Source organism: Cucurbita pepo, chromosome 8, assembly GCF_057944985.1.
Source record: "Cucurbita pepo subsp. pepo isolate OVF chromosome 8, ASM5794498v1, whole genome shotgun sequence".
NCBI lineage: Eukaryota > Viridiplantae > Streptophyta > Magnoliopsida > Cucurbitales > Cucurbitaceae > Cucurbita > Cucurbita pepo.
This window is the reverse complement of record NC_141805.1, coordinates 10,322,354-10,349,163: the sequence shown is the minus strand read 5'-3', so window position 1 is coordinate 10,349,163 and position 26,810 is coordinate 10,322,354. Positions and strand designations below refer to the sequence as shown.

Here is a 26,810-nt window from a genome sequence, read left to right as displayed (position 1 = left end):
ATGTTGATAAGAATGAATCTTTCGATGTGACTATATATATATATATATATATATTCCTTTTATCCTATCAAATTAATAATTTAGGTTAAGACATTTTCAAATATATTCACAGCATTCAACTAAATAAAATAAATAAATAAAAATAGTTGGAAAATAAAGTAGAATTACCCTAAAAGTTAGGGACTAAAGTGCAAAAGAAAATAAGAAAGAGTTAGAAATTAAAGTAGAATTATCCTAAAAGTTAGGGATTAAAATGAAAAAAATAAAAAATAGTTAGAAATTAAAGTAGAATTAACCTAAAAGTTAGGGACTAATATGCAAAAAATAAGAAATTAAAGTAGAATTACCCAAAAAAATTAGGGATTAAAATGCAAAAAAAAATAAGAAATAGTTAGAAATTAAAGTAGAATTATCCTAGAAGTTAAGGACTAAAATGCAAAAAAAAAAAGTAGTTAGAAACTAAAATAGAATTATCCTAAAAGTTAGGGACTGAAATGCAAAGTTTAAATTGTTGTCTTGAAAGCATCTCCCAAACCACTTGGCATCTCTCCCACTGTTCAAAGGTTTTGAAGAACAAAATGGCTTTTTGGTCATTTTAGAATTTCCCATTTTTTTCTATCCATTTTCATAGAGAAAAAAAAAAAAAAAAAAAGAAAATTAAATAAATAATCCTTTGTAGTTTCCTGTACCAACTTTCTCTGCACTCTGTCTTTATCTCTCATCATACACACCATTGTCACCAACCTTCTGTAGCTTTCATGGTGAATTCTCTCAATCACTACAACCATTCAAGTGCTTTCTAATCTAAACCGCTTTCGATCTGCTTTTCTACTCTTGCTCTCTTTCAGTCTCCCATCCTGAATTTCCATTCAATCTTTTCCATAATTTTGTCTTTGAATTCTCTGATCCTTATTGGGATTTGAGTCTCTGTTCTTTGCTTCTTCTGTTTAAATTCAAGAGAATCCCAAAATCCCCATACCCAATTCGTATTGGGACGGGTTCTTATTGATTTTGTAAGTTTTTTTTGTGTTTCTTCCTTCAATCAATTGGGTTTTGGGTTTTTGTTATTTCTGGAAATTTTCTGTTGATTTTCTGGTTCTGTTTGTGTTAATTTGGTGAATGAATTGATGAGTTTTGTGTTTCTTGATGTGGGTTTCTTGTTTTCGTTCTCATTTCTGCTTTCGTCTTCAATGCCCTCCACCTGTTTGATGAAAGTCCGCATAGAATAATTGTTTTGTGACTCCTCCGTTTGGTTGTGATAAAAGATGTCAGAATCATAGATGAGGAGAGACAAGTGTATCCGAGAGTAAATATTTGCACATGGAGGCTAATTGTTTTCTTTGTATAGTTTTGAGGCCTTTGAATCATGTCGGATATAGTAATGTTAAGCTTTTTGGGCTGTCATTTTTGGAATGTACTGTCGTCACCATGGAGCTTGATATGATGGGAATACCTTTTTCAAGTTAGAACCATATGTTTTTGGGGTAATTTCTCCAAAGGTTTTGTAAAAATCAAAGGGGCATTCACTCATCTCGTATTCATCAGGTGGTCATTCAACCTTTTCAAATTGTCTTGTTAAAGGATCTGTAATCTTGCATATATGCTGCAAGCCTCATTCATGCTAAACTTATAGCTTGCCTTTTTGGTGTTCTTCTGGTAGTCTAGGCGTTGCAATACTTTATTTGTCACGTTGTCCTATAGGCATCACGGAATATAGCTTTCTTTTTCCACCTTTGTTCTTATCTTTAAGCCAATTTCGATTGGAGTTCATCTTAGATTTCTTTTATCTGCACTTGGGTTCTTATAACATCTTCTCAATTGATGTTGCTAAGGATCTTTTCACTTATCAGGTGATGGAATCTGAAAATGGAGTTATTGAGATGCCACAAGTGGATAATTCAGCTGTGGTTTTGACAAATGAGGGTGAGATTGTCGACGACAGTGGTCAAAAAGCTCCTGCTCTGAATGAGATTTTAGAACCAATGGCAGAAACCGAACATATTAGTTCTTCCAAAACTAAGATACAAGCCACTGCGACTGTTCCCAAGAGTAAAAGTGTAAAAGCTTCGAAGGTATTTTCATTGGGCTATTCTGTCATTGATAGGTCATCAGATATAAATGGTTATGACTATTTGTGTGAGAACAAAATATTCTTATAAGGATGTAGAAACCTCTCCTTAGCAGATGCGTTTTAAAAACTTTGAGGGGACGTCCGAAAGGGAGCCTAAAGAGGACAGTATCTGCTAGCAGTGGGCTTGAGCTGTTACAAATGGTATCAAAACTAGATAGCAAACGGAGTGTCAACGAGGACGTTGGGCCTCCAAGGGGGTGGGTTATGAGATCCCACGTCGGTTGGAGAGGAGAACAAAACATTCCTTATAAGGGTGTGGAAACCTCTCTCTAGCAGACGCGTTTCAAAAACCTTGAAGAGAAGTCCGAAAGGAAAAGTCCAAAGAGGACAATATCTGCTAGCGGTGGGCTTAGGCGGTTATACTTTGGATTCCTAATAAATTTCTAGTTCACTCCAGGAACCTGGAACAGCAGTAGGTTCTTCAAAGAAGAACAAACTGGCTAAGGAGAAACCAAGTTTAACAGGCCTTGCGCAGTCTCCTCGTCCAAACAGGCGAGCCCTCTCTCAGAGCCTTTCATTTCCTGCAAGAGGGGGTGGTAGCGATGTAATGGACAAAAGCATTGACAAATATCCAGTTAAAACAGCCACCAAGCGCACAGGGGAAAATGGTATTAAATCAAGGACCCAAATGTCTGACGGTTCTCAATTGAAGAATCCATTAAACAGAGTGATCTCGAAGGGAGTAAATAAAAACACTGGCAATAGTGCCCAAAGATCATCATTGGCATCAATTTCTGGCCATTGCTCCTCTGTTGTAAGATATTACTTTTCCTTTCAAATTAGTCTTCTGCTTCTCCAGCTTCATTTAACTAACTATACTATAATTTTGTCTCTAACCAGCCTATGAAAAATGCTATGGTGAATTCGACTAGCGATTTGCCTCTGTCGGAATCTGCTGTGTAAGCCAATGCACTCGACCGTGAAAGTGTGACAATTTTCCTATGAAAAGGGCAATCTGTTAACACCCAGTTGTGTTCAATTGCAGATCTGTTGAACAGAAACCAAAACCAGAACCAGGGAAAACAACAGTTCCCCCTTCAGAGGATGATGATGCTCACTCCACTTCTTCGTACGCTTCTCGTTCTCGAGGCTGCTATTAATAATACTTGTGTATTTCTGTTTGTTGTAGTTTGGATTCATAATAACATACTGAAGTAATACTTTTTATTACCAACAGAAGTGCCACTCCACATGCAAGGAGAAACAGTTGTCCTGGTTTTGCTTTCAGGTTGGATGAACGTGCTGAGAAAAGGAAGGAGGTTTGGATGGACTTATGTTTTCTTCATGGCTTGTTTGTATGTTGTTTTACCTGCAGAAAACGTTACATTTTTCAATTCTTCAATGGCAGTTCTTTTTGAAATTAGAAGAGAAAATCCAGGCAAAGGAAGTTGAGATAACTAATATGCAGGCTAAATCTAAGGTATTACAGATAGCACATTTGAACCACGATAGCACTTCACCGCCCTCCCCTCCCCCGGACCGCCCCCCACCTTGTCCTGTTGTAACTTTTACAAGGACTTGACTCATTTTCTGCCTCAAATACCTTGCAGGAAAGCCAGCAAGCAGAGATTAAGCAGCTGAGAAAGAGTATGACATTTAAAGCAACACCAATGCCAAATTTCTACAAGGAACCTCCTCCAAAGCCTGATCTAAAGAAGGTTAGTGAATTATTTGTCGATACTATCAGACTGGGCACTTAAGGATCCAAATTAATTGATAAATGCCGACGTGGTTCGATTTTGTTGTGACTGGCCACACACAATGGACTGTTTTTCAGTGGCATTCTGTATGAATTCAGTTTGATAAACACATGTTCTTCTGTTCTTCTGCGATTTGGATTATATGAACCATATTTGTGTTGATTTGCATAGATACCAACCACCCGTCCAATATCTCCCAAACTGGGTAGAAATAAGAGCTTGGCTACTGAAGTGGGCACCTCCGTTCACAGTCCAGGCCAAAACAGTGAACCGAGCAATTCACCGAAGGCGTTCCAGGCTAAATCCGATAAAGAAAATGTTAGTTTGAAGAAGCCAGCTAAGAAGCCTCAGACCAAGCTCCAGCCAAACGATACCGAAGGAGCTTCCATCAAGCCAAAGCCAAAGATCAACAAACCCGAAAGACAGCACTCGAATCCTGTCGTTGCAGGGATGACAAAACAGCAGGATGTCCAGCCCATTGACCGTCTCGAATCAAATGACTCGGGTCCTCCCAAGAAAGAGGAACCAACAACCGCAGCCTCACCAGAGATCATGGCAGCTGAAATTTCTGTTGGAGGCTAAGAACACTCAAAAGTTCTCACTTCCAAGACATCAGATTTAGAGGTTTGAATTTTTTATGGTAAGTATTGTGAATAGAATGTTTAAAACTTTTTTACGTCAAAATTATAAATTTGCAACATAAGTATTTGTTCTCTCCATTTGTTTTTTTTTCTTCATCAAGTTCTTGTTAGATATAAATATAGATATATAGATATATAGATTATGCTCTTTATGAATTGATTGCATTTATAATGGCATATGTTCTTTGCCCTTTGCCTTTGTTTAAAGGTTCACAAGTACTCTTACTTCCCTCGTTTTTCTTTTTTCTTGCATTAATGAAAATGTTACTACTTAGTTTCAAAAACTTTTAAAAGCAACGCAACGTGATTGATGAATGAAATATTAGATTGAGAGGGTATATTCATCTTTCAGCTAATCTAGCCTCCTCCGTCCCTCGAGACCAACAAGGGGTAGTACAGGAATATTCACCTGTTGCCCATCAACTATGTCTTTCGGCCTAATCTTAGGCCTTAACTCACCCTCCGTGAGGGTTCTACCTTGTTATCAAAAAGAGAGTTGGGTAAAACAAACTCCCTCCTTGGACTAGCACGATTGAATATGCCTGTACAACTGAATATGCATTAAAAAGGTCAATCCCTCCCCTACGACACCAAAAAAAATCGAACCAAACTTCTACCTGAAGAAGAGAAAAATATGAGAAATGAGATATTTTTGTAAGTATTTAAGTTGGGTATTTGAAGAAATTGAGGCATCCATGGAAAGAAAATAAAGAAAAATACATAATTTTTTACAAAAAAAATATTTTCGTTGCAAACATTGGCAGTGAATAAAACATACATCAATAATAATGAACAGAAAAATATCAACCCAAAAATTAAAAAGGAAAAAAAATATATATATATGTAATTACATAGTACTCCTAAATAAATAAAAAAATAAATAAAACTCAAATTATCCTCTGCGGATTTTCCCGAGAAAATTTCTACATTTTCTTGCTCCCCAATCATCTTTCCAGTCCATTTCATATCTGCATCATCACAAATACAGATTGTCAAACCCTTTTTATAAAACTATTTATTTATTTATTATTATTATCTTTTAGAACATATTCTTTAAAAAAAAAAAAAAAAAGCTAAATAATTGAGTGTATTTTTAATTTAGTCCCTATTCTTTTAAAAAGTTTCAATTTTAATCCCTTCTCTTTAATCAAGTTTTTAAAATAAATTGAAACTTACCACTGGTGTAAATGATTATTCTTGTTTTGGGTGTAAAGTTGAGAGGTTTATTTGTCATTGGCATGATGAGAAATGAGAGTCCTGCCCTAAGGCTCCAACCATACTACATGTAAGTTCCATCAGCTTCCCTGCAATTCATAGAAGAACAAAAATATTGAGTCGGAACAACACTAAACTCGTCTCCATCGAGAACAACGGAATTGGTTCACCCAGATTCCGCCATCTCGACTATAATGATCAAGATCTAACTCAAGTCCATCGCTAGTAGATATTGTCTACTTTTAACGTGGCTACTAGGTAGATGCATTCACAAGGACTGATTCATTCTCCCCTCCAACCGACCTGGAATATCACAATCCACTCTCTTAGGAGCTAACGACTAGTGTCTGGGTCTGATATCATTGTGAGATGTCACATTGGAGAGGAGTACAGATCATTTTTTATAATGGTGTGAAAAAATCTCAATAGTAGATGCGTTTTAAAACCTTGAGGGAAAGCCTAGCCTCTGTTACCATAGCTCTTTTCTACCATCTTTAAGTTATCGGGCCAATTTGCATGCACCTTAATGGACAACTTCCTAATCCTACAACTAGTTGTCGAGGTCTCACATTGGAGAGGGGAACAAATCATTTTTCATAACGGTGTGAAAAAATCTCACTAGTAGATGCGTTTTAAAACCTCGAGGGAAAGCCTAGCCTTTTACCAGAGTTCTTTTCTACCATCTTTAAGTTATCGGGCCAATTTGCATGCACCTTAATGGACAACCTCCTAATCCTACAACTAGTTGTCGAGGTAACTCGTAAAATATTAAACCGTTCTAAATCAATTTCTATGTCTCTAATGCATAAATTAAAAGTGAAAGGAAGAAGAAGAAGAAGAAGAAGATATACCTCTTCTTGGTTTAGTGGCAACTTTGATAGCTGAATTTGATTTCTTCTCAGCTTTTTCCTCCAATGGAAACAGAACTCCATCAATTCCCTGCACAGAAATCCGACCATCTGTGTATATATCAGGGTCGAACAGATAAGCAGAGCCTTCACCTTGACCGAATTTCACCGACCCGTCCGCCTCCTGCGCTGCCACCGCGTGTGGCAGCCGGAGCGTTTGGTACTGAACTTTCCCAAATCGCCGAACTGCATTGTACATACTTTCCTCCGTTTGATACTCCGGTATCACATGGTAGTACATGATCTGCTCCGGCGCCCCTGGTTCGCTCAGCTGATCGACCGTCAGCTTTGCCATTGCTTCGTCGTTCGGGGCGAGAACTGTTAGAACGTACCCTTCGGAGACTAATCTCCCCATCTCTGTGGCTAGAGATGTCAAATTCACTAAAATGTCAGCCATCTCGTTGTAGCCGCCGTAATGTAGCAGCGTTTCGATGAAATCCTTCACCTGCCGCTCTCCGTCGAAATGGTGGTGGTGTCCACCGGGGCCGGGGGCCGGTGCAGGAGCGAGAGAAGGGCCAGGAGCTAAAGCATCGTAGATTGTTAAAACGGGCGGCGCTCCAGCAGGGATAGGCGGCGACGGCTTCTTCAAGCGATGAGTACGTGGATCCACTTCCGGTGCACCTTCAGGCAAAACGGCGGAAATCGACTGCAAATTCCTCCGCCGGTTGAAATCCTCTTGCACAGAACGGGGAATCAATAACCGTTCGATTCCGTGGATCACTCCATCGGGACGAACAACGTGATCGGGACGAATAATCTCAGCCGAATCAACAAATCGCTTCCCGGAAACGGAGTTCCCCAAATGCAAATACGAATTCCCCAAAGACCAATGTCGAACCGGTGAAGAACGATCGTCGGGCCAATGATTCGAGGCAACCCTAATGGGAACAATGTGGGACATCAAAAGCGTCTGAAGCGATTTCAAATTCCTCGGCTCAAGCAAAAACCTCTTAAACTCAGGGTCGAACTCGCGCTCAAGAGCTTGATTCGTGGGAGCAAAAATGGTGAGATTATGGTTCCCAACGGCGTTCTCTAGGGTTTGGAGCAAGAGAGCTTTGTCAACAAGCTCTGCAAATTCAATGTAGTGGGAGTCGAGAAGGGCGACGAGGATGGAGTTGGAGTTGATCTGGGGAGCGGCGGAGGAGGAGGAGGAGAATTTGGGAGGCGGATCACGGCGGAAGGCGGCGGAGGAGAGAGGTGAAAGGGAGAGGAGGGAAAGAAAGAGGAAGAGAGTAGAGACGCCATTGGAGGAGGAATCCATGGCGCTCAGAGACGAAAGGGGAAATGGAAATGGAAGTGGAAGAGAGCGGGAAATATTTGGAGGGGAAACTGTCGGTGTCGGCGAGAGAGAGGGAGTTGGGAGTGGGGACAGAGAGGAAGTAACAATGGAGGACGACGAGAGAGAAGAGGGCGGAGGAAGAAGAAGGCTGTTGACGGCGAAACAACAGGCTGGCGCCTTCCGGACCCACGCGGTATTGACACTGACACACACTGCCTGCTCACCGCCCTCTTATAAAGGGTGTCACTGGGTTCTTTATTATACATTCTTTTTTTTAATTTAATTTAAATTTTTGTTTTTAATAAAATTATATTTTATTTTATAAAACAGTTACTTTTTAAATATTTTAATTAAAATTTACCACTCAATTTAAATAATAAAATATATAGATATAAAATTAAGATTTTAAAATTAATAATTAATTTGATTTACTATAAATTAATTCAATTAATAAAAAATTTCAATCAAATTCAAATAAGCTTATAATTCAATCAAAATTATACGATTAAAAAGGCCTTATTAATAATAATAATTCTACGATAAAAGAATGTCATTAATTATTTACATGCTGGTTTATTAGCATATTTGTTACTTTTATTGTCGGTGATGTCAGTCTATTTGGTAGGTACGTTGTTCCAGTCGAGACTAAATGAGAAGAGGACAATAAGGACATTCACATGAAGTCGAGTGTACCCAAAAAATAATTGATATTGAGACATAAAGATATCTTTCTGAATGCTCACCAACCAACCTCAAAATCTAAATATTCAAACAAATATCTTACAAATCCTCAAATTAAAAGATTTTTTCATTTTTTTTTTCTTTTTCGGAACAAAAATAATGGAATAGAGATAGCTTACCAAAGCGATGATCAGTAGCATTGGGACTGAGACACGACTGATAAAGGTAACACTTGTTCTGTATGCACACGAGCATCAGCTATGAAAGAATCATTACTCGAGGGAGAAAACGATCAAAATGACTATAACCGAGATGAATCGAACATAAGTTGGAACATTGGAAACACTTTTTAATATGAACATTCAAATAAAATTCAATTCGAAAAGGGTAAAACCCATCGAGACATAGTTTTTCTTAATGTGTTTTTGTGTATAGAAAAAGTTAGATACAAGATGTCCAGATGGTAAGCTTTTCTCCCAATCTCCCTCCCCTCTCTTTCTTCTTCCTTATTGGGTTTTTTTTTTTTTTTTTTTTTTTTTTTTTTTCTGTTCTTTTCCAGTTCAGACAACAATCAACAACATGGAATTCTTCAACCCTTTTTGTCTGCAAACGCATCTGTTCCTCAGCATATCACCTCTGGAGAATATATATATATAGTTTCACCTGCTTCATAATTCATCTTCACATCAGACCGAAAATGGAGAAGCTCATATAATCAACAACGTTAGGAAAACCCGTAGTTCCAAGTAAGCTGTCTTAACTAGTTGAGTAATTATAAGTTCTTCGCTTGTCCACCGCTAGCAGGCTTGGGTTTTCCCTTTCAAGTTTTCCTAACGTGTTTGCTAGGGAGAGGTTTCCACACCCTTATTATAAGGAATGATGCTTCGTTCGCCTCTCTAACCGATGTGGGATCTCACACGTGTGATAGAAAACAAGGACACAATTATACAAACTATAGAATAGACCTAGTTCGAGTAAGGTGCCTTCAATGGAGGATTAACATCATGTTTACTATCGGCTAGCTTTCACTTTCACACTTCCCTATGGCTAATGATTCTTAAAGATAATAACTGGAGAACTTTTCCATAATTTTAGGGCGTCCCCATTTTGTGCTCCTTTTGCAGTGGGCTACTACCTTCTGCTTTTCTTTTCTTTTTTACTGCCCTTTTGAATTCTTTTCGGAGTCTTTAGTTCGCTAGCCGATATAGTTCTTTTTGGGCTTTCCCTGTCGGGTTCTCTTAAGGTTTCTAAAACGCAGGTACTAGGGAGAGGTTTCTACACCCTTATAGGGAATGCTTCGTTTCCCTCTCCAACCGAGGTGGGGATCTCACAATCCATACCCCTACAAAGCCTAAAGTCTTCACTGGCACACCATTCGATATCTGGCTCTGATACCATTTGTAACTATCCAAGCCCACCGTTAGTGGATATTATCCTCTTTGGACTCTCTTTCGGGCTTCCCCTCAAGATTTTTAAAACGCGTCTGCTAGATAGAGAGGTTTCCACACCAATTATAAAGAATGTCTCGTTCCCCTCTCCAACCGACGTGAGATCTCACAATCCACCCTCTTTCGGGGACCTAGCGTCTTCGCTAGCACTCGTTCTTCTCTCCAATCGATGTGGGATCTCACAATCCACCCTCCCCCCTCGGGTCCCAACGTCCTTGCTGGCACACCGCCCAATGTTGGCTCTGGTACCATTTGTAACTGTCCAAGCCCAACGTTAGTGGATATTATCTTCTTTGGACTCTCTTTGGAGCTTCCCATCAAGATTTTTAAAACGCGTCTGCTAGATAGAGAGGTTTCCACACCCTTATAAAGAATGTTTCGTTCCCATCTCCAACCGATGTGGGATCTCACAATCCACCTCACTTCAAGGGCCCAGCGTCCACACTGACACTCGTTCCTCTCTCCATGAGATCTTACAGTCTAAGAAGTTATTACTAAGTTATTACCCACTAATAGCCCAGAAATACCAACAAATGCCCTGAACGAGTATTAATGTCATGACCTCTTAGCTGTCCAAAACTTCATGTGACAATGCATACATGATACAATCTTGCTTCAAGGTTCTTGGTCTAACTATTGTAAATTTGTTTAAGCATGACAAAAAACAAAATGAGACTTTAGCTTCTACTAACCTATATTGACAACGTCAGATAACAAATTATAGTATAAATGTTGAACATCAACTAAATGGAAAACAACAGATGAACATGAATCAATAAGATGTTTAAAGAAACATCTCATTACAAAGAGTTTGAAAATCATCACATTTGAGAACTTTTCTAAGGTGTTCTAGACTGAAGATTTCAAGATCATAAATGAAACTGAATTTTTTTTTGCTCTCTTGGCTAGGTGGTTGCAGCATTGAGTTTGAAAATCATCTCATTACAAAAGTTTTTCTAAGGTGTTCGATGATCATTGCGTTAAAGGAGCTTAAATTGTTTATACGCTTTCTTGATCCAACAGATCCGGTCGTAAAACTTACATCCTAGAAGAACCTTGCCTATAAGGATACCTATCGAAGTCCCTTAGCACGGTTTCTCGAACTCTTGTCATAGTAGTATTGATGTTTGAAATCTTCCAATATATTCTTTCGTTAATCTTAATTCCTTCTTGCTACTTCCACTCCCACACCCCATTCTCTTTGCCATGTTCGAGAAGGTTAAAAGTCGCTAAGAAGGTTAGGATGGACAGTTGCTCGTGGCAGAATAACGCCATTGACTTGTCTATAGGTGATCTACGGGCTCGGGCAAACAATGGTGGGTCTGTCATATAAGACAAGGATAAAAATCACATCCTTTCGAGAAGTCACTTTTCGTTTAGTTTAGCTCCAAATGGGGAATGCCCTACTATGATGAAAGATGGAAGAGGTGATTTTCCAACCACCTCGATTCATTTTAATGAATCCCTTCGATTGTTGATTATCCCATGATATTTTCGTTTTTCTCCCAGATCCGTGTCGCTATCACGACTTTCTTTCTCATGTGAGTTTATGTTTCTTTTTAAACAACAAACTGATAGCAGTGTGTATAAGGTGCACCAAACCAACTGGCATCAGACACCAAAAAGATGCAAAAATTAAGAGGAACTCATATGTATCCAAACTGGCAGGCTAATAAATGGTATAGTGTTTAGTTACTCACCTTAAGAAATAAGATGCTGACGACAGATGCATTTGCCAAAATTAATACGTAATGATTTAACGCTCGGCAGACGTTGCAGCACAAGAAGCTGTAGCACTTTTGTCGTTTAAAGAGTTCTCTGGGCTGCTCTCTCTTCTAACGTGGCCACCCGGCTCATTAGAATCTTGATTTGTAACACCATCATCTCTGGTTTCAAGACGTTGCATCATACGTGATACACTGGCAATTCCTGCATTTACTTCTCTTCGAACTTCGGAACCAAGTTCAGACATGGAAGAGTTGCGTGAGAATAGCCGCTCCTTCCATCCTCTTGTACTCTTCGAAATTGATTCTTTGTACCTTTAGAACCAGAAAGCTCTCAGAACAGCTAATTATAATGTTGTGACTTCATTATGTGTGTAATGTGTGTGAGTTCATATCCATCAAGAATTTAAAACACACATACCTTGTGGACGCTGCATTAAGTCTTGATTTAAGAGATTCAGAAAATGACTGAAATTCAGAAGGCCCAGCTCTATCCAGATTTGAAGATGGAGAATCACTAGTGGAGATTCTGTGAATGAAGAATCACTATTAATAAGTAAATGCTTGCAACAAAGAAGTCATATCAAGATCGTTTGAGACAATTGTATACCGAACGCTAGATGAAGCTCCTCGCCGATTGGTTGAAAAGTTGGATCCAGATGCTGAGCGAGAAATTTGGTCAGTCTGAATGGACTGAAACTGTGCAATGTGCTGTGATGGTTCATCCCCACGAGGTGTCCGTGGGCTAGAGGGGCTAGCCATAGTAATCCCTGCTGGCTCAGTGCCCCCTTCGGAGGCTGAAACATTCTCAGACGGAGGTCCACCGGGATGAGTGGAGAAAACCAAGAAGTGAGGACGTCCATGAGATGACGATTGACTCCTCTGCACTTCTCTTCGACCCATATGGTGTGCCCTCCCCATTGCAGCAGCTGCAGCCAGGTGCTGGATTATTCGCTCTTCAAGCTCGGCATTAGTAACACCCAGTGGTAGCTGCATTAGAAGAAAACATCATCTTCGACAATTCCAATATCTTCAAAACTCGAAAAAGTAAAAAGGCAAGAAGAGAAACGAACATGTTGCAACTCAAAATTGCCAATAGCTGGATGATGAAACACAGCAGTATTCCTCACCGGAGTGACCCTTATATTCCTCTCTCGTTCAACCGCCTCCAACAACTCTTGACTGCCAAAACATAAACAAGTAAACAAACGCCATAACATTCAAAACCCACAAAACAGCAGATGCATCACATGGAAGTAAAAAACCGAACCTGGTCGGGTCCTTCAGGCTGATAGATTGCCAACACATAGGACATTGAGAACTTCTCTGGCACCTGCATATCAAACGAGCAATTCAATATCACAAGTATGCCTACGTTGCCAGTCCCGACGGACAATATTATCCACAATCACAGGTAACAGAACAATCAGATTAAGTCACTTCTCAAGAACACAAGAACAAAGTTCCAAATGCATCACACATTAACTCACAATACATCTAACAAAAGATTCCCAAATCCATGAAACAAGAACGATTGTAACTCGGATAAACAGAACAACCAAACTCAACAGGAGTTGCTAGCCAGGTGCATATGATAAACAGTAACAATTTAGAAGAGAGCAACACTTATATCATACCACTCAAGGATGCATTGGAGGTGAAACTCATGCTTGCAAGCAGTAACCTACAAGACAAGAATCATAAGTAATGGAATGTTCATGTTCATATTCATACAATCACTGTGGAAATAAGTGAGCATTTTCACTCTTTTTTCCCCACTTTTTGCATCAAGAAAAAAGGAAGGAAGGTACAATCAATAAAGATATAAATGACTCAATCATTGTACCGTAGAAGGATCACTTTCACAAAAATCCTCAAGGCATATGCTGCAAGCATCATCACAAGCTTCTTGAATTCCCCCTTCCACAAACGCAGCAGCCGATGTCAAACGATTCTCAGAATCCTTCTCTTCCTCCATCTCCAAAACCTAAAACTCATCAACACCACAATCAATTTAACCCTAATTTACACAAGAACACACAATCCAAATCCGATCAAATCTGATCAAATCCATCACGATTCACGACTTCTCCTTGAACAAATAACATAAATCCGATTTCACCAACTAGAACAAGACTCGATTTCTATGAATGTCTAGATGAAATTTTGAAACTAAAAAGCGGGAAAAGATTAAAGATCATCGCATCGCATCACATCACATCAGAGAATCGTGCAAAATAACTTATGGGTTTACCTCGATTAAACAATTGGGAAATTCCCAGAAGATGGGTTGAAGAAATTCAACGAAAAAAACCCATAAAACGTATCGGATCGAGCTTCAGAAATTCCCCTGTTCCAGAGAAAATCAATCTCTGCTAGGGAAACATATCACCAAATCTTAATAACCCCAGAATCCACCAAGGAAGAAAGAAGAAAAATGATAATCGGAGAGAAAAAAAAGGATAAAAGCAAGGCACAAGACAAATGCCCCTTCACCTTTAATAATGGGTATTGATTGTTATTGCTTTAACCTCTATTCCCTTTCTCTCTCTCTTGTTTTTGTTTTACTTTTTTTTTTTTTTTTTTTTTTTTTTTTTTTTTTTGTGTGTTGGAAAACAAACCCACCAACAAAGCATTAGAGAGAACCTCAAAAGTCTCATCCTTCACACCCACTTCCATAATTGATTACAATTATCCAATCCCAAAATCAAAAACCTCAAAACAACCCTAATTCTACAGATTAACACAATAAAAATATAATCTTTATTATAAATATTTGAATAAACTTTACATATTTAGAGTGATTGATTTTTATAGATTAAAATAATCGAGAGAATGTCTGAAAGTGATTTGGTATATATAAAAAATAATTTTGATTATATTAAAATTTATGTGGATTTTTTTTTATTTTGTTTTACCATATATAAAATTATGTTTGATGAATATAATTAAATGTCATTAATATAATATCAAAACAAAAATAGGAAGTGATTTAATTTTGAATTTTAATATATTAAATAGATACTCATCAATAAAATAATTATTTACCTGTAAATTTAATACATTTTATATCACTGCTTTTATAAATTATTTTATTGAAAAATAAAAATAATGTAATTTATAATTTACTCTTTGTCATTTGAAATATCAATCAAATAATTTAAATAATTATTGCATATATTTAAACGCTATGTTTTGACAAAATGAATAAAAAATAAATAAAAACTAGGCATAAATGCTTAAGAAAAAATAGAAGAAAATAAATTAATTAAACAAAAAGTGCTATTTTTATTTATTGATTTCATTTTAAAATTTTATATTTTAGGTGTTCAAAAAATTTAAATCCGTATGGTTTGAAATTGGGTTCAAATAAATTAAAATTTTATGAATTGAATTGAACTTAATTAAACTTAATTAATCCAATTTTATAATTAGTTTTTTTAAAAAATATCTTTTTATTTATGATAAATTATATATAAATATATTTATTTTACTTCTATTTAATTTTTTTAATTATTTTTTTATTTTTTATTCTCTTTTGAAAATTATTTTTAGATGTCATTTTTCAATGTATATTTAATTTAAGTTATAAATCTTAATTAAAAGTGTGTTTTACCGACTAACATCTTACTTAAATTAATAAATTATGTTTATAGTTTTTCAAATTATTTTAAAATTAATTATTAGTTGTTGAATATCATTATTTTATATTTCTTTTAAGAATCTTTAATTAATATATAACAAAAAAAATCTATTATAATATAATATTCCTTTTTTATTTATTTGTAAATATATTGTATAAAATATATATATATATATATATATATATATATATATATATATATATATATATATATATTGTCGTATCAATTATTGTCACGTAATGTCATGTCCAGAAGATCATGTGAATTACTACAATTCAACGTTTATAGACAATCCTAGAATCATATCTTTATGTACTATAAAAGATGCAACTAGTTGTCAATTCTTCTATCTTAATGGTTCGGAAGCTATATACGGTTTATAGGAAGGAATCGGATGATTATTCTATTATTTTATTTATTTCCTTCCTTGGTGTAGCTAGACCATCTTGGACTTGAACCAGAGACCTCATTGTGAGTAAATCATCGTTCCCGCTCCGACCTTCCTTGGTGTAGCTAGACCATCTTGGACTTGAACCAGAGACCTCATTGTGAGTAAATCATCGTTCCCACTCCTTTTCAGAGCAATTCATCATTCCCAAATGTAGCACACAACTCCTCGTAGTTATGCGCTATCCAAGTGTGTTTGTTTCCCCTTTCTTCCTTACCATGGCAAGTCTTTGTGAGATAATTGAGATGAGAAGAAAATAAAGAAGGTGGTAACCTACTAGGTTAAGGATGCTACGAGAGCCCTTACGGAGTATTTTTATACTCACCAATTCCTACATTCTTTTACCGGTGAGTGATGCTACTCGTCGAGGTGGTAGAGTGCATGGGAGCTACGTTGTCACATAGAGGTGTCAACCCGATGGATCATTTAGTATGTATTTTACATAACCTATTTTGTAATATTTTCGTTTATGATTTTGATTATGGGGTTGTATGACTTTAATTCGCGTGAACATTTACCGTGTTTATTGTTATTTACCGTGCTTATTGTTATTTTGTCTTTTTAGTCACGTTCCAAAATGAGAATTAAACTGCTTACCTTAAATGCCTCTAAAAACCTAGTAGACTTCCACAGTAAAGACAACCAAGAAAGTCTATCTCAGGCCCAATAGTAGTGTGATAGTATCACTAAAGTCTATACCTCATATATCATTGATTACGCCCTTAACGCTAGCAACGTCCTAGCAAGTGATAATAGTTCAGGTATCGTTGAGTAAGGCCTAAGGTGGATAGTGTAGCACGTCGAGGCTACCTCGAGTAAGGCCTAAGGTGGATAGTGTAGCACGTCGAGGCTACCTCGAGTAAGGCCTAAGGTGGATAGTGTAGCACGTCGAGGCTACCTCGAGTAAGGCCTAAGGTGGATAGTGTAGCACGTCGAGGCTACCTCGAGTAAGGCCTAAGGTGGATAGTGTAGCACGTCAAGGCTACCTCGAGTAAGGCCTAACGTGGATAGTGTAGCACGTCGAGGCTACCATCGAGTTAGGCCTAACGTGGATAGTGTAGCACGTCGAGGCTACCATCGAGTTAGGCCTAACGTGGATAGTGTAGCACGTCGAGGCTACCATCGAGTTAGGCCTAACGTGGATAGTGTAGCACGTCGAGGCTACCATCGAGTTAGGCCTAACGTGGATAGTGTAGCACGTCGAGGCTACCATCGAGTTAGGCCTAACGTGGATAGTGTAGCACGTCGAGGCTACCATAATCAGTTTTTTAAGCATCAATTATAAGTTAAACCTAAAAAGAATCCAAATCTTAGTCAAATTTATATCACCATATATATAAAAACATGCTTGCTTATTTACTCTCTTTCTTTTTAGATACACGAGAATTAAGATGAAACGAGGAAGTACAAGATCTGGAGAAATTAAACACATCAAATTCAAACACACACAGAACTCAGAGAGATGATCGCGAAATTTTCCTCTCTTCCGGGAAAATTTGCAGAGATATGGATGAACAATCGCTATGAAAATGGTAATTTTCATATAGAATCTGTAATTTGATCTCTCTGAGAGGGGCTTCTCCAGAAACCAGTACCATAAAAAGTCTCCCACATCTCTGTTTCCAGTTCCATAACTTTCCTTTCCGTTTCGTCCGATTTTTTACCTTTCAGTTCCGATGCGTTCATCGTTTTTCCGCCGGTAAGAATCTGAAGATCCGCCTCGTCGTAACTGCAGGCAGAGCACCGCCCGCGCCTCGCCGGAAGAGTTCCCTTCCTTAGACTATGCCGGCGCCTCGTCCTTAAAGCGCGTCGGCAGAGCCCGGCCGGAACCTTGTAAATGGCGAGGACGAGGAAGTGGAGGACAAAGCAAGGACAACAACAGCACACAGCAGCGCACTCGGCAGTTGTGCCGCCAGCAACCTCCGCGAACCGGAGGCTGCCAGGTATGGATTTGCTCCGTAACAGTGGTTGCTCACGTTTCGACAATGGCGGACGGAACATAACCTTATTCGACATTGCCGATTATTCCGCTAGGTTTAGCCACAAATATCGTTGATATTAATCGAAACCTCCTTTCTATCTTCCTCCTGTTTTTCTCGACGGAAAATCACCAAGAAAAATCAGAAATCGAAAAAGAAAATCGCTAACTCCTGTCACAGAATCTCGACTTCCTCCATCAGAAACATTCTCTGTGGGAGAAGGAATCGAGCAGATCACACCAAAAAAATAAACAAACAAATAAATAAATAAAAACAGAAAACAAAGCAAACGATATAATCAAATCTCCAATCCCTCCTCCCACAAAGAATGTTTCCTAAATCTAATCAGAGAAGAAGAGCACAAGCAGCCATGCGAGAAGAATGAGAAACAGGCGAGGAAGCGGAGAGTGGAGTTGCCGGTGAACAGCAATCCAGGCCCGAAGGAGAAGAGGCAGAGGAGGCGGAATAAGAACAGGTGGGACGGCGAAGATCGCGGCGGCGAAAGCTGAAATTGGAAGAAGACCGGAGTACGGAGAGAATGAGAGATGGGAAATTGTTTTGGGGTCTGGTTGAGAATCAAATGCGATCCTATAAATGAGGAAGCAGAGACAGAAATGGGGAATTTCTGTTGAGAAGGAGAGAAAAAAATTGGTTTTAATCAATTTTTAAAAATTTAAATATATTAATTTTTTTACACATTAACATTTTTTTTTTTTATTAATTTTATTTTAGAGGTTAGAGTTTGAATTTATCGTTATTATAAAAAAAAAAAAAAAAAATTAAAGATTTAAATTTTCACACTAAAAAACAAATTTGGTATAATTAAAAATGGTTAATTTAAAACAAACTCCCTAACTAAATTGAAGAAAGTCAAAAGAATATTAAAATTTTAACTATTAATTAATTTAATTTTAAATTGTAATATGATTCCAATTTGACTTTTAATGTATTTATTACTTTATCCATTGCCATAAGCAAAGGTTTTGGGATGTTTTAAAATTTTATTTTTTAAATATTTAATTAAGATTTACTTTCATTTTTTATCTGAAAAAGTACCCTCTAAATTGTTAAAAATATTTTAAAAATTAAATAAATGTATATTATATTTAAATTTAAAAATTGAGATCGGTTCGATTCAACTCAAGTTAATTTTAGGGAAATTCATGAAATAACATAATCAATAAAGTTCTTGTTTATTTAATGGGGTTGGGTTGATTGATTTTTTAAACCATTTCTATGCACACGTTGTACATTGACTTCTAATATATGACTTCGAATACTCATTAATATCGTGTAAATTAGGAACTTATCAGATGACACGAAACTAAAAGTTAAAAGAGTTGTCATTCGAAACTCTAAAAACAAATGTATGTGTTAGGTGAAATAATTTTAATAAAATGAAAAACGAATAAAAATATAGAGGTGTTTTATTGGTCAATATATAACGAAAACCTATTATCATATATTAAATATGTTAATAATGTTTGGTATCCAATTTTTAAACAAATTTCAACTCATTTTTATGATATCGCTTTAAAATATTTTAATTTAATCTCTTTATTTTAATTTGTTTAATTTATTAATTAGAGTGGTCCTTTTTTTTTAGTTTATCTATCATTGTCGATAATCTTTTTGTTGATCTTTTTTTTTTTTTCTTGAACGGGAAATACAATCATACTGCTACCATTTTTTCTTGAACGGGAAATACAATCATACTGCTACCAATCATTTAAGGAAGAATTATAACTTACAGTACGGTTCAAAAAAGATCATAGCTCAACCGATGAAGATAGTCATTTCTAGAAAGGCAATAAATTCAAGCTCATTGTTAGACATAGTTACGAATATTTAAGATTATATTATAGACCAAGGAATATATTTAATGAAATTTTTAGCCTATGCATAGGCTAAATCATATATAAATATTTCAGAACTACATTCAGAGTAAGCTTTTGCTACTGAGAAAGCGAACGGTCAACGTGAAAGTTCAAGACTTAGCCGAACATTAGCGAAGTGATGTAGTAGCGTTGAAACCCTATGAGAATATTAACCTTAGGAAAAATCGACATGATAATGACTTGAAACGACGTGACAGTAACTGAACACTTCTATGGATAAAGTACGAAAGAACGAGACGTTATCACAGACAAACTGTTCAACACCGTATCTCATTTTTATCGTAAAGAAGCCTTCAAAGTAATCATGATATTAAACTTATTCATAAAGATGTCAAACCATCAAATTACATTTATTTTTTATAAGAAGCAGAAGAGCTTTAGAAGCATTGCCTTAGTTGTGGAGTTAAAAAGATTTGGATTGAAAGAAAAGAGCCATCTAAAGCAGCCAGGTTGAACTAAGCTCTGCTTTTGATCCTTCCAGCCAAGTCTGATGGACGTGTAACCAAGCTAACTCATTGCCACCATTTGAATCCTAAATTTTACAGAAGCTCACAATCTCAGTGAAACATACAAGAAAGACAGCAAAATCAGCTTTTCAGTTGATTATTTACCTTTGAACTTAGTATGGCAGTTGTCCAGCTGCATAGTCGCTCCTCGCCTGTAAAGCGTCGACAAGTCAGCCAACGGTTGCAGGTAATCGGGAAAATATACAGACACACAAATCTATGAATGACACTGTATCAACCCAAACCCACCACTAGTAGATATTGTCCTCTTTGGGTTTTTCCTTTCGAGTTTCCCCTCAAGGTTTTTAAAACGTGTCTGCTAGGGAGAGGTTTCCACACCCTTATAAAGAATGTTTCGTTCCTCTTTTCAACCGATGTGAGATCTCACAATCCACCCCATTCGAGACACAGCGTCCTCGCTGGCACACCGTTTGGTGTCTAGCTCTTATACCATTTGTAATAGCCCAAACCTACCACTAGTAGATATTGTCTTCTTTGGGCTTTCCCTTTCATGTTCCCCTCAAGGTTTTTAAAATGTGTCTGCTAGGGAGAGGTTTCCACACCCTTATAAAGAATGTTTTGTTACTCTCTCCAACTGATGTGGGATCTCACAATCCACCTTTTTCGGAACCCAACGTCCTCGCTGGCACACCGTTCGGTGTCTGGCTCTGATACCATTTGTAATAGCCCAAACCCACGACTAGCAAATATTGTTCTCTTGGACTTTACCTTTCGGGCTTCACCTCAAGGTTTTTAAAACAGGTTTCACACCCTTATAAAAAATGTTTCGTTCTCCTCCCTAACCGACGTGGAATCTCACAACACTTGATTATCGATCTGTACACTTGATACTTTTACTATTTGGGTCATGAGTTCACTTAGGAAATTTAGTATTCTAGAGATTTTTTAATATCAAATGACCTGATTAATGCAATGAAAATAAGATAAATCTAAAACGGATAGTGGACAGAAGATAAGGAAACCAAGAGGTAAGCAGTCAAACCAGATAATTCCCATTTCTCAAACTTCACGAGCCACGAGTCCGAGCCGATCTTCGTGGGCAGCACTCGATCAACCCATACTCGATACTGTTTTCCTCGAGAATCTCCATAGTGCTTTCGTATTGAATTCAAGCTGTCTGAGAGAGATTGCTCGAGACCAGAAGGATGAACAAAAACACCAGATGGATTCTGAGAGAGAAAAAAAGGGATCAAAGTAATAAAAAAAGAGTCTCGAACCAGTCCGAATTCGACACAATTCAGGTCAAGAAAATAATGAGCAGATTCAGCATACAAGAACAGCAGACCACAAGAGATGCTGATATTGAATTACATGAGCAAGAACGAAGTAAAGACAATGTTGTCACGAAATGAGAATGAAAAGATCAAGGAGATAGACATACAAAGGCTATTTTCAAGTGATCCAAGCAAGATTCCTCAACTTCTGCACGCCTCCATTTCTCGTAAAACAAGTAAAACTTCACGATTTCATGACCAATGCTTTCAGGTTCCAGATTAGAGTTGAAGAAGTCCTTGACATCTCTGAGAGAAGTACTCGGACCAAGGTTAAAATGACCGATAGCTTGTATAATGCCAGCAGCACACCTCTCTGAAGCATGAATAATCTTGCTGTTGTCCTTGGCATTTTCAGCATGCCATTGCAACAATTCCTCCTGGGCATTACTAACCTACATAATGCATAATATTTCATAGGTGGAAAAAGGAAATAGAATTATCTATGACGTTAACAAATCGTAATGCAGATGAACTACCATGACACCAAATACGTCTGGAATGCTAAATAGCTCAGCATCGTTCCCCGAGTCACCACAAACAAGAGTATTAGTTGGTAGTTTCCCGATCAATTTGAATTTTTTGTGCAGGTAAGCAAGAGCTTGTCCTTTTCCAGCACCTTGTGGTAATATATCCAAATCTATCCCTCCACTGTAGATTATTTTTACATCCAACTGATAATAAGCACAAAAAAAAGTAGCTTCATGGTTAAAATTCCTTCTTGACCCAATGGTTGGTACACGAGCTTAAATGATAGACGCTGTGATACGACTCAGTCAACGGATAAAAAGTTGTACATGAAACCTTACCCCGCGTCTCTCCATAGACTCAGAAAGAGCCTTGGTAACAGCCTGAGCCTTATCTTTCTGAATATAGAAGCTAACCTTGTGCGGTCGTTGTTCTGACTCGGCCTACATGAACCCAAAATGGTCAGTCTTTTACATGACTTATACCTTACTGCAATGTTCTTTATTCAACCTCAAAAGTGTAAACAGTACCTGAGGAGTAAGTTCAGAAAACTTGCTGGCTTCCTCAATGACTATGTTCTTATCCCACTTTTGATTTAAAACATCAACCCAACCTTCATCAGGCACCATTGAGTGGCCATAGGTTATCTCAGTTCCCACAGACATTATGGTAATGTCAGGAGTTAACATAGGTTTCTCTTTCCTTAGCTCTTTGTACAGAGTGGGGGATCTTCCAGTTGAGAAAACAAGCAGAGAATCGTGACGGTAATTGGCTTCCCATAATGCATTAAACCTCAACAGAGAAAAGTTCTCTGAATCGTGATGATCGACCTAAAATGAAACCGTTCAACAGATTAGATTGCTGCCAGAAGGAATTGGAGTTTTAAAATAATAAACGATATATTAAAGATCTAACCATGGTATGATCGAGATCTGAAACTATCATGAGACGCGCTGAAACACTAAGCCTGTCCATGATTGCAATCCTCGGGCCGATACTGTAGTTGAGACAATCTAGAATACAACTCAAAAGGTCAATCAAATTTTAATAGCAGGAGTATAATTAAAGATGAAAAATATACTCATGTTCAACTCAGGAGATGTGAGAAATGGATCAAAGTTTTATTCAGATGAATGAATTCTTTATAGCTTCATATTGAGCATTTGCATGAGCATTCAGAAGTTGTCACATTTCTATGAAGAAACAGATTCATCCTACTATCGGTAGAGTTTGTAAGACCAACTTCTTTCTGTTTATAAGTATAACATTACTTGATATTTTACATATTCATGATGTAACAACTCAAGCCCAACGCTAGCTGATATTGTTCTCTTTGGGCTTCCCCTTTCGGACTTCCCCTCAAGGTTTTAAAATGCGTCTACTAGGAAAAGGTTTCCACACCCTTATAAGGAATGCTTCGCTCCCCTCTCCAACTAATGTGAGATCTCACAGTCTACTCCATTAGGGGTCCAACGTCCTCATTGGCACACCGCCCGATGTCTGGCTTTGAGATCAATTGTAACAGCTCAAGCCTACCACTAGCAGATATTGTTCTCTGTGGATTTTTCCTTTCAGGCTTCCCCTCAAGGTTTTAAAACGCGTATACTAGGAAGAGGTTTCCACACCTTTATAAGGAATTCTTCGTTCCCCTCTCCAACCAATGTGAGATCTCACAATCCACTCCATTGGGGGTCCAGCGTCCTCATTGGCACACCGCCCAGTGTCTAGCTTTGATATAATTTGTAACAGCTCAAGCCCACTGCTAGCAGATATTGTTCTCTTTGGGCTTTTCCTTTCGAGCTTCCCCTCAAGGTTTTAAAATGCATCTACTAGGACGAAGTTTCCACACCCTTATAAAGAATGCTTCGTTCCCCTCTCCAACCAACGCGGGATCTCACACATGAGGTATAGATACATGTTTTCCTTTATTTATTTTTTCAAATACAAAGAGAGGAGGAAAGCCAGAGATTACATAAAGTATTCAAATTAGGCAAAAAGAATGTTTATACAATAATTATTGAACGGAGGAGAAAGTCAACACCATGAGATCCAAAAAGGATAAAGATTCTATAAACCAATAAGAAGAGTTTTCTTTCTCGTTGATGATTCAATTGTTCCTTTGGAGCCAAAGGGTAAAAAAAAGTCTAACAAAGTGAAGCTAAAGAATCTTCTTCGTCTTTCGGACGGGAAGCCCGACCACTATTAACAAAAAGAACAAGGTAAAGTCGAAAGCAACTTCAGAAACTTCAGCAAAGGGCAGTTGAGAAAAAGGTGGTCAGGGGTACATCGCATCGCCAAGGCGAAATCACATGAAGGGAGTTGCTTTCGAATCACGTCATGGGCGTTTAAACTCTTGGTGAATAAGCTCCCAAATGCTTAGATACATTCACAAGAAAGGATTTCTTGTATCAAAAAGAAAAGTTTTAGGCTTAGAAATATCCAAACGATTAACATCCAAGCTTCAAACCATTAGCGTTGTGCATTGAGTCCTCTATTCCCAGAAACTTCCCCCAAAGTTCATGCAGAATCAAAGCAGCCTCTAAACTTAAGTTTCTAAGATTCAATCCCAGAGAACACAAATTTCACATAACATTTACTTGATCAATCAAATCTTAATCTACCAACTAAAATAATCCATCATCTACTCAAAGAAGGCCACAGGATTGATTCATATGATGAACAGAAGCAAGTTTAACAATCAAAACGATAGGGTAAGCTAGCCAAACAGTAAAGTAATCGAGCTCTAATGGCCAAATTTAACAATCGAAACTAGTTGAAAACCTCCAACCCAAAGGAACAATGGCATCAACTAAAACAATCTAAAGAACAATCGCAACAACGAAATCCCTAATCATTTTCTTCGATTCCGATATTTTCCCAGTAACCAAACAATCGATGAAGATCGCACCAATCGCGACAACTCAAAACGAGAAGGAAAAACAAAATAACAAAACACTTACCCCAGCACTATCGATCACCCCACCTGAAAATAAGCCGCACCCACCAAGAATTGACGCTGAAACATCAAGAAAAGGGCATGATCAAATCAAAATGTCTCCGAATTCACAGAAACTAGAAACTGGGTGTGATTTGTAATGATGTGGATGGATGAGGAAGTAGTGGGTCTCGATTAGAACATGAATCGGAAAATGATAGAAACAGAAAAATACCTGTGAAATTGGGAGGTGATAGATTGGAGGAATCAGTGGAGAAGAGTGATGATAAGAACCGGATCCAAATTCGTTGGCGCTTCTTTTGAGATGGTGATGGGAATATTCTCACTGAAAATTTTGAAGAAATATGAAATTTATTTTCGAATGTTGCCCAAAATTAATGGTTTTAAAAACCAGTTTTGGAAGTTGGACGGTGTCGGAGTAAATGGATGTTAGGCAGTGGGCCTCCCATACCGATGAAGAAAATTTCTTGTGAAATTATAAAAATTAATATGAATTTATGAATTTATATATATATATATATATATATATATATATATAATTATTCTAGTGACTCAATCCAATATCTCAATCGATCGTCATAGATGAGTAGTAGCAAGTGTTTTCGATGATCTATTAATGGTTGAGGTGTGCCGGCAATGAAGGGTTATGGCGAGAGGGAGGAACTTTTTTTTTTTTTGTTGTCAGATGACCTCCTAACGACCCATGTCAAGATTCGGCCTCGACACATGGTCACGTTACTTACTCATTACTTCTTAGAGTAAAGACTACCCTACAAACCAACTCGAGACCTTCTAGTATGATTTGTTCTCACTCACGTGCATTTAAAAAAATAAACCAAGAAGTCACCCACCAAAATACAATTGCTCGAAGCAAAGTAAGCTTAACTTAACTGTAGAATTTCTATGATTGAGTCACCGAACAGGAATGTGTACCTTGTTAGTATAGATAATAAATTTTAATTATTTGAATAATTTCTTAATCATTTTATCTTTAAGATTGTTCTCATTCAGATATGATCTCGGTTTATTCATGATGTTAAAAATTAAAGATAAATATATATCAAATCATACCGAACGACAACCTATTAAACTAAACGTAAAGGGTCTTGTCACATTGCATGTGACTAATCAAGCAATAAAGTGAGCAACTTTCTTTTTGGATAATAAAAGAAACCAAGTTGTACCTAAATGTTATTACATTTTTCAACAAGTGCCTAATTAGGGACCAATTTGAAGTAGACACGGATGTTGTCCAAATCGTGAGTGTTTAATGTTCATGGAAAAAAAAATACGTCTAAATTATGAGTTTTGTTTCAATAATACCCGTAAACCTTAATTTTTTTTTTTTTTTAAATTATCACAGTTTAAACTTAATGAAAATGAAATGATTGTAACCTAACCTAGCCCTATTTTACCGCTCAACCTGATCTAACCCTACTTTTACAAAGACTAAGAATATTTAATGATTATAATCGATGTTAGTGATGCATTTTGATTTAAAAATGTTTGATATTTGAGCTTTATCCGATTTTAGTTACCACGTACGGTAAATAAGTATAATTTTTTTTTATATAATTAAAAAATATATATATCAACCCAACTCTTTTGGAGTTCTTTGTTCGACATTTGAGGATTTACCAATCTATTGACACGACTAAGTGACTCTGATGTTAGATGAACACGACTCTCCACAATGATATGTTACCAATCTATTGACACGACTAAGTGACTCTGATACTATTGTTAGATGAACGCGACTCTCCATAATGATATGATATTGTCCTGTTTGAGTTTAAGTTCTTATGACTTTAATTTGGGCTTCACCAGAAGGACTGGTAACAATGGAAAGAGTGTTTTTTATTATAAACTCATAATCATTTCCTAAATTAGCG

The 26,810-nt window shown here is 37.2% G+C and overlaps 5 protein-coding genes across 9 annotated transcripts; 1 reads left to right on the top strand and 4 right to left on the bottom strand.

The window, feature by feature from the left end:
* The first annotated feature begins 604 nt into the window (after positions 1-604).
* On the top strand, positions 605-4,665 carry LOC111800491 (TPX2 (targeting protein for Xklp2) protein family). Of its 3 annotated transcripts, none has more exons than XM_023684205.2 (9): positions 605-761; positions 1,851-2,072; positions 2,529-2,885; positions 2,972-3,030; positions 3,117-3,200; positions 3,309-3,390; positions 3,480-3,551; positions 3,682-3,789; positions 4,003-4,665. In XM_023684205.2, exons 1-9 carry the CDS (start codon positions 759-761, stop codon positions 4,411-4,413), a joined length of 1,398 nt encoding a protein of 465 aa, XP_023539973.2. In that variant the 5' UTR covers positions 605-758; the 3' UTR covers positions 4,414-4,665. The 3 variants fall into 3 exon arrangements, with proteins under 3 accessions (XP_023539973.2, XP_023539974.2, XP_023539975.2); XM_023684206.2 differs by lacking the exon at positions 605-761 and adding an exon at positions 768-1,013; XM_023684207.2 differs by lacking the exon at positions 605-761 and adding an exon at positions 768-1,545.
* Positions 4,666-5,170: 505 nt separating this feature from the next.
* Positions 5,171-8,089, bottom strand: LOC111801173 (fasciclin-like arabinogalactan protein 17). The gene is made up of 3 exons (XM_023685170.2): positions 6,539-8,089; positions 5,649-5,776; positions 5,171-5,440 (listed from the first exon to the last, which is right to left on the bottom strand). Exons 1-2 carry the CDS (start codon positions 7,854-7,856, stop codon positions 5,703-5,705), a joined length of 1,392 nt encoding a protein of 463 aa, XP_023540938.2. The 5' UTR covers positions 7,857-8,089; the 3' UTR covers positions 5,171-5,440; positions 5,649-5,702.
* A 794-nt stretch (positions 8,090-8,883) lies between these two features.
* Positions 8,884-14,261, bottom strand: LOC111800091 (E3 ubiquitin-protein ligase RHF2A). 3 transcript variants are annotated; one of them, XR_002815964.2, is made up of 9 exons: positions 13,982-14,261; positions 13,574-13,714; positions 13,365-13,411; positions 12,998-13,060; positions 12,801-12,909; positions 12,338-12,717; positions 12,149-12,256; positions 11,704-12,042; positions 8,884-9,221 (listed from the first exon to the last, which is right to left on the bottom strand). XR_002815964.2 is itself a non-coding variant. In XM_023683673.2 (8 exons), the coding sequence occupies exons 2-8, from the start codon at positions 13,703-13,705 to the stop codon at positions 11,760-11,762; spliced, it is 1,122 nt and encodes a 373-aa protein (XP_023539441.1). In that variant the 5' UTR covers positions 13,706-13,714; positions 13,982-14,261; the 3' UTR covers positions 8,884-11,759. The 3 variants fall into 3 exon arrangements, 1 of the variants encoding a protein (XP_023539441.1); XR_002815963.2 differs by having other exon boundaries at positions 8,884-9,218; positions 13,982-14,260; XM_023683673.2 differs by having other exon boundaries at positions 8,884-12,042.
* A 2,868-nt stretch (positions 14,262-17,129) lies between these two features.
* On the bottom strand, positions 17,130-18,271 carry LOC111800159 (uncharacterized). The gene has a single exon (XM_023683748.2). It carries the CDS (start codon positions 17,833-17,835, stop codon positions 17,359-17,361), a length of 477 nt encoding a protein of 158 aa, XP_023539516.1. The 5' UTR covers positions 17,836-18,271; the 3' UTR covers positions 17,130-17,358.
* Positions 18,272-19,988: 1,717 nt separating this feature from the next.
* Positions 19,989-25,381, bottom strand: LOC111800682 (Sucrose-6F-phosphate phosphohydrolase family protein). Its single transcript, XM_023684488.2, has 10 exons — positions 25,133-25,381; positions 24,923-24,978; positions 22,878-22,975; positions 22,493-22,792; positions 22,304-22,405; positions 21,974-22,168; positions 21,605-21,889; positions 21,206-21,392; positions 20,308-20,354; positions 19,989-20,228 (listed from the first exon to the last, which is right to left on the bottom strand). Exons 3-10 carry the CDS (start codon positions 22,935-22,937, stop codon positions 20,133-20,135), a joined length of 1,272 nt encoding a protein of 423 aa, XP_023540256.2. The 5' UTR covers positions 22,938-22,975; positions 24,923-24,978; positions 25,133-25,381; the 3' UTR covers positions 19,989-20,132.
* Positions 25,382-26,810: the final 1,429 nt, after the last annotated feature.

Bases quoted from the DNA above. Each gene is read 5' to 3' on its own strand.
- LOC111800491 (XM_023684205.2), top strand. The intron at 3,391-3,479 runs GTTTGGATGGAC...CTTCAATGGCAG, and splicing joins GTGCTGAGAAAAGGAAGGAG to TTCTTTTTGAAATTAGAAGA. The intron at 3,790-4,002 runs GTTAGTGAATTA...TGATTTGCATAG, and splicing joins CAAAGCCTGATCTAAAGAAG to ATACCAACCACCCGTCCAAT.
- LOC111801173 (XM_023685170.2), bottom strand. From the start codon at position 7,856: ATGGATTCCTCCTCCAATGGCGTCTCTACTCTCTTCCTCTTTCTTTCC. The intron at 5,777-6,538 runs GTATATCTTCTT...TATGAATTGCAG, and splicing joins TGCCACTAAACCAAGAAGAG to GGAAGCTGATGGAACTTACA.
- LOC111800091 (XM_023683673.2), bottom strand. From the start codon at position 13,705: ATGGAGGAAGAGAAGGATTCTGAGAATCGTTTGACATCGGCTGCTGCG. The intron at 13,061-13,364 runs GTATGATATAAG...TTTGATATGCAG, and splicing joins CTCCAATGCATCCTTGAGTG to GTGCCAGAGAAGTTCTCAAT. The intron at 12,043-12,148 runs GTATGTGTGTTT...CTGGTTCTAAAG, and splicing joins CTTAATGCAGCGTCCACAAG to GTACAAAGAATCAATTTCGA.
- LOC111800159 (XM_023683748.2), bottom strand. From the start codon at position 17,835: ATGTCGAATAAGGTTATGTTCCGTCCGCCATTGTCGAAACGTGAGCAA.
- LOC111800682 (XM_023684488.2), bottom strand. From the start codon at position 22,937: ATGGACAGGCTTAGTGTTTCAGCGCGTCTCATGATAGTTTCAGATCTC. The intron at 22,793-22,877 runs GTTAGATCTTTA...GTTTCATTTTAG, and splicing joins CAGATCTCGATCATACCATG to GTCGATCATCACGATTCAGA. The intron at 22,406-22,492 runs GTACTGTTTACA...GGGTTCATGTAG, and splicing joins TTTCTGAACTTACTCCTCAG to GCCGAGTCAGAACAACGACC.